The 16,669-nt window shown below is 47.3% G+C and overlaps 1 protein-coding gene across 2 annotated transcripts in view; it reads right to left on the bottom strand.

The window, feature by feature from the left end:
• The window catches only part of LOC118586922 (myosin VIIA and Rab interacting protein), a 153,239-nt gene extending 144,897 nt beyond the window's left edge, over window positions 1-8,342 (bottom strand). For both annotated transcript variants that reach the window (XM_036192365.1, XM_036192366.1), the window contains exon 1: window positions 8,200-8,342. In XM_036192365.1, coding sequence (XP_036048258.1) covers window positions 8,200-8,309 — 110 coding nt within the window. In that variant the 5' untranslated portion in view covers window positions 8,310-8,342. The remainder of the gene's footprint in view (window positions 1-8,199) is intronic.
• Window positions 8,343-16,669: the final 8,327 nt, after the last annotated feature.

Here is a 16,669-nt window from a genome sequence, read left to right as displayed (position 1 = left end):
TCAGAGATCCACCTGCCTCTGCCTCCTGAGTGCAGGTATTAAAGGTGTGCCCCAACACACCCGGCTCTAAGCTTTTCTTTAGTTTCATTCCTCAAGCTGGAAACTTAGCTGGGTGGGATCTTGCCCTGAGGTCACCACTCTCTTTATTCCACTTGTTAATCCATTTGTCTCCTTGAACACGGGATTTAGTTCCACTCCACTTCCTGGTGCTCTTTTTCCTCTCAAAATTTACTTTAAGCAATTTACCCTGCTCATCTTGCTCCTTTTCATTATAAATCCTCATTAGAGTTACCACTAATATATCTACATAATAGAGTCTATACTAGGCTGTTTTGAGACTTCTTCTGCCAATGTAATTAATCCAAAACTCTCCACTTTAGCCTCAGGCAGACTCTTCAGACAAGGACAAAAGGCAGCCACTTTCTTTACAAAATATCACAAGAATGATCTCTGGGCAGCATACTAAAATTCTCCTCTGAAACCTCTTGAGTAAGCCTGACAGTTCAAATAACTCTTACCACCTCTGTCTTCGATGCTCCTACTAGTGTGGCCCACTAGCAGTTCTTAAAGCATTCCACTGCTTACATAACCCAAAGTATCAAACTCCAAATTCCTCCAATAAACACATTATCAGACCTATCACAACAATACCCCACTTCTGTTACCAACTTCTATCTTAGTTAGGGTTTCTATTGCTGTGAAGAGACACCACAACCACAGCAACTCTCATAAAGAAAACATTTAACTGAGGTGGCTCACTTACAATTTCAGAGATTCAGTCTATTATCATTATGATGCAAAGGATGACAGCATGCATGTAGATGTGATATTGGAGCAGGTGAGAGTCCTATATCTTGCAGGAAATCAACTGAGACACTGGGCGATATCCTGAGCATGGGAACTTCAAAACCAACCCCACAGTGACACACTTCCTCCAACAAAACCATACCCACTCCAACAAGGTCATACCTTCTAATAGTACCACTCTCTATGAGTTTATGGGGGGCAATTACATTCAAACTACCACATCCATGTTCTGCAAAAGTGGCATTATCGTAGTAGGGCACTTCATTTAAAATATAATTTTAGGAACATTTCAAGGTACAATCAATATAAAAACCACCAGGACATTCTACATTCTGTTTTCATGTTTGATCCCTTGTGATTCTGTGTGCATTTTCTAGAGTACTTTCCTAGCAGAGGAAATGCAGAGGGCATGCATGGTCAATGGCTGTGGCCATACATGGACGCAAACCTTGTAATGCCTCCATTCTGGAGCATACAGTGGGCATTAGCAGCACAGCACTGGGTTTCCAGCACAGCCCTTGTTTCACTCGTTCTGCTCCGGGGTCCTGGGTACCCTTGCTTTTCACACCAAGGGCAGTGGCTATCATTCTCTCTTCATGAAACTCCAGGTAGGTTTGAATCCACTTCTTGCTGTGAGAACCTGAGAGGGTCTCTGGAGCTTCAGTTTCTCTAATTTGTAAACAAGTAAGAATTAGGCTTCTCCACAAAGGAGCTTCCCTACCACCAGGGATTGGTGTCCTGATTTGGTGTGGGAGACATACATCCCCTTTCCATCTTTATCACTTACCCAGGATGCTCCCTGATGCCTGACCTATGTCTAAATCTGCTTGGAAATTCCTAAGGCCCAGATAAAAGGGACCTCTGCTTCCCGAAATCTTCCTTGCCTCTGTCGTTGTATACAGATCACAAACATTCCTGCAAGACTCCCGCTCAGCCTCTGGAATCTTCCTCAAGGGCGAAGGACTTTACTCCATTATGAATCCCTCTCTTCTCCTCCCCTGGGGCTCACTCCCCATTTTGCCAGGAGGCTTCTGACATTCAAAACTGAGATTCTGAAGCAAATGAATGAATACCCAACAGCTTTGCTGTGATATATGTGGCCTTTCCATTATTAACAGAATGTCAGCAATAAAGAGGAGAGTTAAGAACCCAAATCTCACAAGGCCCCTTCTGGCTGAGTCTGAGTCCCTCTCTACTCCACCCCTTCCACAGGCTGAGTTCTCCTGCCTCCTACAAGGCCCTGAGTTCTTCACAGGTGTCCCCACTAGCTGGGCTTTCTCCATCAGATGGGCGCTCTTACTCTCTCCACTCCAGTATAGAATACACTGGCTCTCCCCTCAGAGTTACCATTCTGTGTGTGTGTGTGTGTGTGTGTGTGTGTGTGTGTGTGTGTGTGCTTGTGGATGTGCTTGTACATGAATGTGCACATGTGTGCTTGTGCATGTGGACATATGTATGTACACTTGTACATGTGCACACATGCATGTGCTTGTGTGTGCGTGGGCACGTGTGTGCATGCATGTACTATGTATGTGCTTAGATGTCTATGCACATGGGTGGGCTTGTGTATATGTGTGCATATGTGTGGGGAAGCCACATTGTCAACTGCGGGTGTTTCTCAAGAGCTGTGTATGTCATTTATTGAGACAGGGTCTCTCATTGATCTACAACTCACTAATGGGTTATGCTGCTGGCAGTGAGCCCCAGAGATCTACCTATCTCCATCTCCTGGCTAGGAGGTACAAGCCTCTGTGTCTAGCATTTTTTTAAAATTTGGGTTCCAGGGTTCAAACTCAGGTCCTTACACTTACATGGCAAACACTTCATTGTCTGAGATGTTTCCCCAGCCCACAGACTGATCTTTCACAGAAGGTGACCGGCTGGCACCCCCTCCAGAAGTGACAGACTCATTAACCAGCGGTCAATGCCACAAATGACACAGACTCTCAGGAGCGAGGACAACCAGGGAGGGAGTGTAGGCCGACAGACGCACTAGGAACACAGTTACACCAGAAACCACAGGCAGTAAGGTTTTAAACGGGTACAGACAAGATGACCTCATCCCTAGCTGCAAAAGCGGATGTAACCAGGGGTGTTGGCTAATTCATCACAACAACTATAGCACCCTAAACAGTGGGCAGTGAGAACAAAGGAGTTTTACTATTAGTAATAGAAACTTTTTTTAAAACTTCCTTTTACATCATAAAATTTTCATTTGTTTAAAATGAAAATCATTGATAGGAAAGGTACTAATTCCTCTCATTAAAATGCTGATTGAGGGGCCTGCGGGCTGATATCACAGGTGCTTGCTGCCAAGCCTGAAGACCAGAGTTCAATCCCTGGGATCCACATGGTGGCATGAGAGAACCAGTTTCCACAAGTTGTGTGATGACCTCCTCATGCATGTGCGCTCTCTCTCTCTCTCTCTCTCTCTCTCTCTCTCTCTCTCTCTCACCCATGTGTGCACGCATGCAAACACACACATACACACACACACACACACACACACACACACACACACACACACACACACACAGATTCTATTCCAGGCAATGCAACAGGTCCCCAGGTGTGAGACTTCACCTCTGTATTAGTTTTCCAGTTGTTGCTGACTTAGAGGTAACTAACAAGAGGTAACAAAGGGAAAAAGATTTATCTGGGCTCACAGCTTGAGAGGCTAAGGTCCATCATCCGGGAAGGCATGGTGTCTGCAAAGTCTGTAGCAGCAGGCATGTGTGGCAGCTGCTAGCTCACTTCTCAGCGGCCCAGGAAGTGGACACAGGAGAGGAAGTGGGGCCAGGCTAGCAAAGCCCACAGTCTTTCCCTAGGATCTCTCTTCCTCGAGCTAGGCCCCACCTCCTCAAGATACTGGCAGTCTATCAAACAGTGCCCCCAGCTGGGGATCGTCTTACCACGAGAACTCATGGACTCAGACAGGAACACAAGCCCCAAGTCACTCTTCTCCCTGATGGGGTGAAACGCCCCGGCAAAGGGACTGAAGAAAGGGTCATTCTGGCTCCAGTCTGAGGGAGCTCCACCATGGAGGGACAAACACACGGTGGAAGAAACTTGAGCAGCTTACATCTTGTCCACATCAGGAGCCAGACAGCAGTGAGTGCTTATGCTCGGTTTATTTTCTCCTTTTTGTGCAGCCCAGGATTCCAGCCGAAGGAATAGGGCCACCCACAGTGGGCAGGCAGGTCTTCCATCTCAGCTAACCTAATCCAGGCAATCCCCCACAGGCATGCCCACTGGCCCTTCCAGGTGGGTCTAGATCTCAAGTTGACAATTGAGTTTAACCATTACAGAGTCAGAGCCCAGCGAACTCATACCAAGTCCCCTGATGGTCACCAGAGCTTCTCTCCACGCAGTGACCTAGGGACCGGGCTCCATCTCCACTGTAAGGCCATACCTCAACAGACCCCAGCAGTCACCACGGTGGGCAAGTAGAAAGATGAGCCATACCACCTCCTCAGTGCTCAGCCCAGGAGTGACATAGGCCTGCTCCTCACATTGGTTTGCCAGATCTCAATGGCCTCAGTGAACTGTAGAATCAGCTGGAAAACACTGGGTGAGTGCTGCTGGATTCTGCCAGTTCACTCATGATGATAATTTCATCTGTATAAGTGACAACATCCCAGCAGACCCTCATGACACTCTGTACGTTGGAAAGTGAAGAAAGGAAGTCTCAAAATTAAGACTGTCAAATCAAGCAGGGTGGAAGAAGGGGTTTGAGGTGAACACCAGACCACATGTCTGCGCACAAAGCAAGCCCATCCATGAGGTCTGTCAAAACAGGAATATGTACAAGTTGAGCCACAGCTGGCAGCCCTCGCCCACACTGCACCCCACACCCCTGCATCTGAGGCATGCAGAAGCTTAGACCTTGGTGATCTGATTCAGGAGGGGACTCATAAAAATCATCAATAATGGGGCTTGGGAGACAGGAAAGTACTTATCGAGCTCAATCCCCAATAACCATAAAAAGCCAGGCACGGTGGCACGAACCTGCAACCCCAGCATTGGGGAGGCAGAGACAGGCAGACGTCTGGAGCTCGCTGGCCAGCCAGCCCAGCTTACAAGTGAACCTGAGACCCGTGAGGGATTCTGTCTCAGAAAACAGGCTGATGGCTACTGAGGAGTGACACCAAAGTTGACCTCTGGTTTCCACATGCACGCATGTGCACACACACACGCACGCACGCACGCACGCACGCACCCCCACCACACCCCCAACCTTCATTGTTTTTTGGGTACCCGGCATTGTTCTAGGAGCCCAGCAGAGAGGAAAGCTTGACGGAACCACTCCCACCCCTTACCCCCTTCACTGTGGGGCTCCAAGTGCCACACTGCTTGAACCCATGACATTGCTGCCTCTAGTCAGGGCATCCTGTCTCTCTAGGATGACTTCCCACCAAAACCACGCTGGGCCAAAAGCTGTGTGGGGGTACCCGGCACAAATACTACACTGACCCCTCCCCTTACCCCCCCCCCAATCAAATTATAGAAGAAATGCAGTAGCCAGTTGTGATATCTGACCATGGACTTAAACATGGCTATTGTACACTACCTGAAGCTCTTTCCAGATCTTTCTAATTGAGAGGAGGAAGGGAGGAGATGCTTCCCGTGATGTGGATGACAAACCCCACTGCTGGGAAAATGCAAGCCATTGCAGACAGAGCTGGAGATGTGGTGTCTTAACGCTAATTAATTTATCATTCTCACTGCATCCTGCTTAGACACTCAATGTATTTAGCAGAGCCAGGCCCAGCAGCCCTTCAAGGCACGGTCTGCTTGGTGTTCGTCATCTTAAAGGGACCACCACTAAGAGAAATCTGTGCAGTTAACCAAAGGAAAAAGAACAAATCTGAGGATTCCTGAATAGATGTGCAATTCTGGAAGACCAAGGTATAGCTGAGAGGACATGGCTGCCTCACTCCAAGGGTCCCATTAGTTGTGAGAACCTGGAAGTCTGCAGGGTTTCCAGAAATGCTAGCCGTCCTGCAAGGGCAGGGAATGAGCAACAATCACCCCTCTGTTCCTAGAGCCCTTTTGACTTTGTAATCAGTGGAGGAGAGTTTCCTGCGCCAATGTATCTGGCCCCACTCTGCATGGTCCCCAGGAACCCGACAGTCCAGGCAGGCAGGCAAGTTACTGTGCTGTCTGGCTTCCAGATGACAGGAAGTTACCACTTAGTGTCCTCCCTTCCCTCCCAAGACTCCTTTAAAATAACAACAAAGAAATAAAAGTAAACTAACTCAGAACAGTAATGAGGAGAACCATCAGCCACATACAGAGTTCTGGGGCAGTGGGGGTGGGGTGGGCACAGAGAGCATTCCCAGACACTGAGTGAGTGCTACCTGCTGGCTTTCAAACATTCAAAAGCAATCCCCAGACAAAACAGAGAGCCTTGAAGAGGTTTGCAAGGCAGCGTGTGAAGGCCCTCAGCACTGGGCGTGAACTGTTCTGTAGAAAGACAGGAGACACAAGCAGAGCAGTTACAGAGGAAGGACTGGGCTCAGCAGATGGACACCGCTCTGTCAGAATTGAGAGAGGATGGAAAAGTTCACGGAACAGGAGGTTCCTGTATTAAATTTTAAAAACAATTGTCCTAGTTAGCTTTATCTGTCAACTTGACAAAGCCTAGAGTCATCGGAGAAGGTAGTCTCAATAGAGGGCCTACCCAGATCATACTGGCCTCTGGGAACGACTGTGGGGATTATCCTGATTGTCTTAATTAATGGGGAGAACCCAGCCCTTTGTGGGTGGCACCATCCCCTGGGCAGGTGGTCCTGGGCTGTATAAGTAAGTTAGCTCAGCGTGAGCCTGAGAGGGAGCCAGCTGGGTGTCCTCCGTGATTTCTGTTTGCCTGCTTGCCCTGCCCTCCCTTCATCCTGGGCTCAAAGCTAAAACAAACCCTTTCCTTCCCTAAGTTGTTTTTGGTCAAATGTTGTGTCACAGCAACACACGGAAACTAGAACAATTGTGAATAGAAACAAACAAGCCAAACACAAGAGAATAATCCTCAAGAAGCTAAGGATGAAGCCCTGAGAACAGGCTAGCCAAGTCTCCATTATTCAAAGCCAAGAACTGACTTGAAGGCAGGTCACTGGGATAAAGCAATAGGAACTTGTGTTCAGATTTATAAAGGTCACCAGAAGACCCCAGGGTGACCCTCAACATGAAGGCCATGTCAGGAGATCCCAGGGTGACCCTCAATGTGAAGGTCACACCAGGAGAACTCAAGGTGACCCTCAATGTGAAGGTCACAGTAGGAGAACCCAAGGTGACCCTCAATGTGGAGGTCACAGCAGGAGAACCCGGGGTGACCCTCAATGTGGAGCAGAGGACTTGTGTTTTGCATTGGAAAATCTGTCATTTCATTTTCACTGCCTGTATGATATCCGTGAGAGTTAAATGTCCACTTGCTCAGATCACCTAGTAGACACGCCTCTAGGTGTGTCTGTGAGGGTGTTTCCTGAGAGGTGTGACAGAGCAGGGAAGACCCACCTGACTGTGGACTGATGCCCAGGATGAATAAAAAGAAATACAGGAGCAGTGAACGCTGGCTCACATCTCGCTCTGCTTGCAAACTGTGGGTGCAGCGTGACCCTCTGCTCCACGCTCTTGTCACCATGCCTTCCCTGCCATGACGGACTGCATCCTCAAACCGTGAGTCCAGGTAAAACCTTCTCCCTTCAAGCTGCTTCGAAATCAGCCGGCACCTCTGTGTAAACGGGGGTCCCAATGGTGGAGCTGCTGGGCGGGTCTGGGAGGCGGTTCTGCATGCGTGGGGCAGGAACAGCTGGACGGCTGCGACTTCTTCACCTCACTCTACGTTTCCACACTATGACCCCAAAACTTAATTCCTACTGCCACAACTTGTGTCCTTCACTTTCTGCCAGCACTGGAGAAGTCATTGTCACAAGGTAAACACCACACCTGAGACCTGACCTCCCGAACCCATAGAAACACAGCTAGTTGGGACGAACAAGAAAGAATTCAGCCCAAGGCTGTGGAAGAAAACTCTGCATTGTGAGTTTAACATTCACTAAAGGACCTGCTAAAGGATGAAATAATTATTTCCTATGACGTCATTTCCTCTGTCCATTGCTTCTAAACTCTCCCGGGCATCTTAAACGAAAGCATCTTCCATATGGAGAGAGACAAACGTTGGATGCCTGAGGTTTTAAGGTGATATTTTAAGCCCCTTTGGCTTACTTGTTCTCAGACTCTTGCTAAGGTGGTACAGGTACCTTCCAACACATGTCACTGGTTGTGGGAAGCTCTTCAACAAACAGCAGGGTGGCCCTTCCATAAACCTAAGTGTGTGATTGTGACGATGACAATAAGTCCCGTATTCCCATGTGGTCAGGCGAAAAGCCACCTCACCTTAGCCGTTCCTCCTCCTTTTTGCGAAGATTGAAGTCTCTCTGTACCACTTGGAGAACATGTTCCGTCTCATCGTCTGTCAGACCGGACAGGTCCAGCTTCCTCCCCATGATCGGAGTTAAACACGGACGATAGGACTAGATCTGGAGAGTGAAAGGAGAGATCTCAGACTGAGGATGGGATCAGCTCAGAGCGGGTGGAATCCACGCCTCCACTGACTCAGCACTAAACACAGCATTTCTGGGGAGGTGTGTACAACGGCAGTGAGTTCCTCTGAACTCACACTCACTGCTTCTAGATGGCCCTGGCCAGACTGCAGCAAAGAGGGCAACTGAGCATCTGCCGGGTGACAAAGATATCTGCATGTCAGGCACGGTGTTGCACACTGTGACCCCAGCACCCAGAAGTAGGAGGGGTGATCGGGAGTTTAAGGTCATCCTGGGCTACATAGTGAGAGCTAGGCCAGCCTGGGCTATCATAGGAAGTGGGGAGGGACGGAGGGAGGGAGGAAATCAGCAACAACAGAAAATCTATCCTTTTCATCAAAATAAAACACGGATTTCCACAAAGCACTGAAAAGCAATAATCAGGAATTCTAAATCTCTGTAATTTGACAGTTTATTTGTAGGTATTCTTTTAAATCACAAAATGAATTATAATATTTCCCTTAAATAAAGAAATATCCTACATATACTACACCCCTTAAAGTTTTCTTCAGGCCTGTGCAATAAACCCTAGATGTTTATGCAATAAATCCTAAGATGATGTACACAGCCAGAGGGAGGAGCCAAAACTTTGTGCTTTGTGTATACGGTGTCTTCTGTGAGTACAGAAGATAACGTGAGGGCTGGGGATGTGGCTGGGTTGGTAGAGCACGTGCCTGGCATGCATCAATCCCCAACACTGCATAAATTTGGGTGTGGTAGTGTCCTACAACCATAATTTCAACACTCCAGAAGTGGAGGCAGGAGGGTGAGAAGTTCAAGGTCATTGAATTTCCTTTAAAAAAAATATTTCCCAGTTTTTACCTATTTTGTTTTTCTTTTTGCTTTTGGTCTCAGCTATATAGAGTTCAAGGCCAGCCTAAGTTGCATGAGACCCCCATCTCAAAAATTAATGGATGAATGAATAAATGAAGTAACATAAACCTCAAACTAAACAAAAAATAATCTACAAGTATCATAATGAGCTATCTGAAACTACTCAGAAAAACACACTGGGACTGTAATAAGAAATGACACTGGGGTTATAATGAATAAATGTCCTGAATAAGGTTTCCATTAAGTGATTGAACACCTGTGTATGTCACAAGCTTTAGTTTCTCATACACAGGTATTAAACAATTCCACTACATCTAATACCCACTTACAGATAAGCAAACAAGGCTTGCGCTCACCCTCTGCCATTCCCCAGGAGTGACACCTGTGACCTGGCTGTCACTCTGCCTCAGGGCCCTGGTCCTGCACACTCACATCTTATCTAACAGAGGGCAATGTGGGCCTCGGGCTTTAACATGTAAGGTTCTGAGTCCTGTGTCCCTCTTTCAATATGTACTAACTAGGAGCACTAGGAACAGCAGATTTGTGTGTGTGTGTGTGGTGGGGGGGTGTTCCATGTTGATACAGGTGCCATCAGAGGTCAGAGGGGGTATCTGTTGGGGAGGTGTTGGGTCTCATGGAACTGTAATTACAGATGTGGGTCAGCTGTCTGACAAGGGTGCTGGGAACTGAGCTCAGGTCCTCTGGAAGAGCAGCAAGTGCTCTTAACCACTAAGCAATCCCTCCTGCCTTCTTGGCTGTTGGTATTTTTTTTTTTTAAGCAAGTTCTCACTATGTAGCTCTGGTTTATCTTCAACTCACTATGTAGTCCAGACTGATCCTGAGCTCACAGTAATCCTCCTGCCTCAGACTCCTTATTGCTGGAGTGGTGGTCACACATCACCACTCCATTACCTGGTTGGTTTTTGTTTTCTTTTTAGTTATGTGTTCTTTTCATTTCCAAATAATAGCAACAAATGGAGCGAACAGAGTGACTTTCGTCCTTAAGTCTCTTGTGAAACGATTTAAAACCATGTGATGGCGTGACACTAACTAATCTCTAGATTTCACCACAAATCATGGCAGGAATTTTAAGCATTTAAAAACTTTTCACTCCAGTAATACAACTTGATGAAAACAAATCATCCCTGCTTTAGCCAAATGCTACTGGGGTGGGGGATGGGGTGACCTTGAGACCTTCAGGGCAGCGGCAGTCAAAGCGGTGCCCAAGTCCTGCCCAGGGGGGCCAGTCAGCCACCTTCAGTCCACCCACAAGCAAGTAGAGTCCTACAGCAGGTGCAGCAGAAATGTGGGTGCATGTCTTCCTGTAAACACCCCATGAAAGAGCTGGAGACAGCTCAGTGGGTAAGAGCAACAAGGTTGAAGACCTGAGTTCAAATCCACAGAAGTCACATAAAAAGCCAGGCCAGTGCTGGAGAGCTGTCCATTGATTGAGAGCACTGGCTGCTCTTGCAGAGAACCCAGGTTCAGTTCCCAGCACCCACATGGCAGCTCTATCGGACCGGATGCCCTCTTCTGGCCTCTGTGGGAACCTGGCACACACATGGTACACAGACATACATGTAGGCAAAATATTCACATAAAGTATAAATAAACCTCAGGGGAAAAAAAAGCTAGGCATGGCCACACATGCACCTGTAACCTTGGCACTACAGGCGCAGAGACAGGAGGATTCCTGGAGTGTGCTGACTTCCAACCTTGCTCTGGGTTTACCAAAAAATAATGTGGAAAATGACACAGCAGGACACTCAATGTCTTCTTCTGGCTTCCACACATGTGTGCACAGGCATACACACTTGCACATGGATGTGCAGACACCACACACATACACAACACCCACTATACATACATATATATACCACACATACACACACCATACACATATACCCCCTACACACATACAACACACACACACACACACACACACACACACACACACACACACACACACACCGCCCTGTTCGGGCCCTGTGGTGGACCTTTCCTGAAGACGACATTACCGGTGATGGTAAATGAGGTTCAAAGATGCCCCACTGACTAGATATGGCAATGTGGATCAGATCCTATCTGAAAAGAATGATGGAGACTCAGGAGGGCTAAGTGGCTTCTGTGCAGAAATAGATCACATGACTCCAAATGGCCCAGAGAGAGAGAGCACTTTCTGAGAAATGGTAGAAGCTCTTCCCTTTTGACAATAAACACAATTAGAGACCATGTGCAATGAATCAGATAGCGCCGCTGAGCTGAGGAAAGATGCCTCTGTGAGGGCACTCAGGCTGCACCCTATCTCAGAAGATGAGAAAGGACACCCCAGGAGAAGAGGTGTATGTCCAGACACACAGCAGGTGCAGGCATTCCTGGCCCCATTGGGGCTGCCACCAACTGCTTCCTCTGGCTGACACCCAACCTAGATGCAATGGAGGAAATACATCCTAAAATTTAGTAATGAGAAAATTAATACCACCTCAGCATTTAATTATAGTGCCACCTCCCAAAAGTGTTTGCTGAGTTATTGTTCCCACAAGCAGCTTGTGGCAGAGGAGCTCCTTTGCAATAAATCTGAGCCAAGTGTCACGCTCTGCCATCCTCGTGGGGCTACACAAGGCTTATGAGATAATCAGCTCAGAGTCTGTGAACATGTGAGTGCAGGGCAGTTTCCTGAACAGCACCCGCCTTCTCAGGGCTAACCGGGAAACCATACTGATGTGCTCTGGTCACTTCTACAGCATCCCTGAGCTGATGTGTGGCCTTTTGAAAGTAATTACCAGAAGTCAGGTGATCTTCAGCAGTGCTTTGACAGGACTGGAGAGAGGCTTGATGGTTAAAACCACACTGCTCTTGCAGAAGACCCACATTTTGTTCCCAGGACCCACATCAGGAATTCACAACTGCCTATAACTATAGATCCCCAGCCTATAGCCTCTGAGGGTACCTACAGACACAAAAACATCATCATAATAATCAGCAGCTTAGCATCACCATCATCACCACCACCACCATCACCATCATCATCATCACCACCATCACCATCACCACCACCATCACCATCATCACCACCATCACCACCACCATCACCATCACCACCATCATCATCACCACCATCACCACCACCATCACCACCATCACCATCATCACCACCACCACCATCATCATCATCACCATCACCACCATCAATCATCATCACCACCATCACCACCACCATCACCACCATCACCATCATCACCACCATCATCATCACCATCACCATCACCACCATCACCATCATCATCACCACCATCACCATCATCACCACCACCACCATCATCATCATCACCATCACCACCATCATCATCACCACCATCACCACCACCATCACCACCATCACCATCATCACCACCATCATCATCACCATCACCATCACCACCATCACCATCATCACCACCACCATCACCATCATCATCACCATCACCACCACCACCACCATCACCACCATCATCATCACCACCATCACCATCATCATCACCATCACCACCACCACCACCATCACCACCATCATCATCACCACCATCACCATCATCATCACCATCACCACCACCACCACCACCATCACCACCATCATCACCACCATCACCACCACCATCATCATCACCACCATCACCATCATCATCATCACCATCACCACCACCATCACCATCATCATCATCACCACCATCACCATCATCACCACCACCACCATCATCATCACCACCATCACCACCATCATCATCACCACCATCACCATCATCATCACCATCATCACCACCACCACCATCATCATCACCACCATCACCACCACCATCACCACCACCACCATCATCATCACCACCATCACCATCATCATCATCACCATCACCACCACCACCACCATCACCATCATCATCATCACCACCATCACCATCATCATCACCACCATCACCACCATCATCACCACCATCACCACCACCATCACCACCATCATCATCACCACCATCACCATCATCATCACCATCATCATCACAAGCTAAAGACTTAAAAATGAAAGCCAGTGTGTGCTGGGGATGGAGTCCAGTTGATAGAGGACTATCCTGACATGCACAAAGCCCTGGGTTTGAAACCTAGCACAATATAATCCAGCCTCAGTGGCCCACAGCTTTAGTGGTAAACACAAGACCAAAACAAAGGTGGTACTTCTGTAGCAGTGGATTTCAACCTCCCTAATGCTGCAACCCTTTAATTCAGTTCCTTGTGCTGTGATGACCCCATCCATAATATTATTTTCGTTGCTACTTCCTTACTCTAATTTTGCTACTATTATGAAACGTAATGTGTTTTCCAATGGTCTTAGGCTACCCCTGTGAAAGGGTCACAGCTCACAGGTTGAGAACCACTTGATTTTGGGAACAGTGAACAGAACCCTTGCAATGAAAAGAACCTCAGACACTGAAGGAACACTGAAAACACACTGGACAGGATGTTCACTGGGAAAGGCCAGTGTTTGCAGGAGTGACATTCTGGGCAGGACCCAGAACAGAGTCAAGCACAGACACCTGAGTGATGTCTTTACCAACCCAAAGTTTTGGGGGGTTCGTGCTTTACTCCCCTCCCCCCATATGTGTGTGTGTGCACCCGTGTGTACACGTCTCTGTGTGTGTTTGTGTGTCTGTGTTGCACCTTGGATAAAAGGAAAAGATGACTAAGTTGGAAAACCCAATGTCCTCTAAGTGATAAGAGGTAAGTACTCTGTTACTCTTCTCATTGGCTAAAGAGGAAGCAAAAGATCTTATTCCCACAGAGGAAGTGAGATGCTAGAACATTCCCATTAAAGTTGCTTGAGAGAGAGAGAGGGAGGAAGGAGAGAGGAAGGAGGGAAGGAGGGAGGGAGGAAGGGAGAGCTTCGCTGGGAAAGAAAAGCTCACATGGGTAGAGATTGTATTTTCCCTGTGGCTATTTAGTGCCTGGATTGATGGATCACTGAACTTCATTCCATCCCCTCCCTGACATGGACTGGCTCTTCCTCTAAAAAGTATCCATGTATTCATGCTCAGCAGCCAGACACTATCAATCATGGACTAGGGCTGTGCCTCATTCAAGCTGAATGTAGGAGCCTTGGCCAGAGTCTTTGACGTGGCCATTTCGTGGGGTGTGAGAGGCTAGTGGCCTGCTGCACTCCTTCCTGCCTGAGATTCTGGCACACTCTAATAACTGCACAGCATCCTGGTTTTGTTTGTTTCTTTCTTTTTTTTCTTTTTTCTTTTTCTTTTTTTTTGGTTTTTTGAGACAGGGTTTCTCTGTGTAGCTTTGCACCTTTCCTGGAACTCACTTGGTAGCCCAGGCTGGCCTCGAACTCACAGAGATCCGCCTGCCTCTGCCTCCCGAGTACTGGGATTAAAGGCGTGCACCACCAATGCCCAGCCCTTTAATTTTTTTTGGGGGGGGGAGCTGAGGATCAAACCCAGGGCCTTGTGCTTGCTAGGCAAGTGCTCTACCACTGAGCTAAATCCCCAACCCTCTGGTTTTGTTTCTTTTGACCACTTCCACCTGTTCAAACTTCTAACAAATGGCCCTTAGAAATCACACAAGGGGGAAGAATAACAGCTCCAAGTGAGTTCCAGCAGTGTAGCCTGCACAGGTCCTGTGGGGCAGCTGCCCAGTATCAACTGAATTCTCTAATTCAGATGCCATAATTATGCACATGATAGCTAGAAGACAGACAGATTGGATGACATATATATATATATATATATATATATATATATATAACTATATATATATAGTTATAGTTATAGTTATATACTGTAGACTGGTTCATAGACAATTGGTAGATGGTGGAAAAATAATGGACAATAGACACATGATAGATGAACGGTACACAAATAAATGTCATAGGTTAGAGGTAGGTGGATGGATGGATAGATGATAGACAGTATAGACAGGTATAGGTTACAGATGATAGATGATGGATAGATAGATGATAGATAGATAGATAGATAGACAGATAGATAGATAGAGGTAGGCAGGCATGCAGGCTGGTCATAATATAGACAACTAGACAGACAGACAGGCACACACACATGGGTCCTTCTCAGGTCTCTTCCTGGTGTGTACTCAGATGAGCACTCATGCCAACAGCACACTTTAAACATAGTTTTTAAGTCATCTACAGAGGAATGACAGCTGAGATTGACCTCTGGTCTCCATACATAAATACCCACGGACATATACACCTCCCCACAGATACTTGTACACCCTTGTACAAAAATAAATAAATAAATAAATAGAGCTATTTAAATCTTTTCTGTGCTGTTCTACTTTACCGTCACAGAGTGGAGAACACACACACCATTAGTGTAACCACTTTGCAGGTAACTCTCTGGGACAGACACATCAAGTAAGTGGTTTGAAGTAACACACTTGAGAAGCAGATCAGGAGACTTAGCATACTGTTGCTTTTGCTGACACGGGAGTGCACAAGAGATACAAGAACATCTAATGGTACTTTTGTTCTGTTGCTGGGACAAAAAGGACCAAAAGCAACTCAGCCTCCAGGTCACACAGTCCATCTTGAGGGTGTCAGGAACTCAAGCAGGCTCTGGAAGCAGAAACCTCGGAGGAATGCTGTTTGCTGGCTTGTCCACAGGATCCTGCTTAGCCTCCTGTCTTATACATACAGCACAGGCCCACTGCCCAGGAAGTGGTACTGCCTACAGTGGGCTGGACCCTCCTGCATCAATTAATAATCAAGATAATCCCCTGCAGGCATGCCCGTGGGGCAATCTGATCACCTGACTCCCTTCTCAGACATCTGTAAGCTGTGTCAAATTGACACCATACATGCACCATGACACCACAGTATGACACAGTTGTAGTCTGAGGCCAGTCTGGCTATACAGGGAGACCCTCCCACCAGCAATATCAACAAAAACAGCAGCAAAAGCAGCAGCTCTGCAATCACTTACACAGCCAATCAAGTCTCAGACAGAAGAGAGTCAGTAACCAGCCCAGATACAAACCCAGGCATTCAAATAGAACTGGTCTCACTTCAGTCAAGGTCTTGGTACCACAAGACACTGCCTTAAAAAGCATGATTTATTGCAATCTACACAAAGGTCAAAGATCATTAGCCCGTATATGAGACTCCTCATTCATTAATGAGGTCACTTAAGGTGCCCAAGACCAACAAACGGATCCAACCCTCCTCTGCCCCTTACCCTGCTAGATCTCATGAGTCTCTGGTACTAAGATAGTTCCTTCAAAGAAGGGGATGCAGATCTGAGGGTCTGGGGCAATCAGCTGCTCCACAAGACCAAAGCAACAGAAGAAGTCACATGGAAAGTGAGTCCTGCTCAACCTGGCGAGGCCAGAAGGCTGTACAAGGTGGGACGTCAGAGGACAATCCATAGCAGCAACAAAAGTTG

The sequence above is a fragment of the Onychomys torridus genome, chromosome 7 (genome assembly GCF_903995425.1).
Source record: "Onychomys torridus chromosome 7, mOncTor1.1, whole genome shotgun sequence".
Taxonomy (NCBI): Eukaryota; Metazoa; Chordata; class Mammalia; order Rodentia; family Cricetidae; genus Onychomys; species Onychomys torridus.
This window is presented reverse-complemented; position numbering and strand designations above follow the sequence as displayed.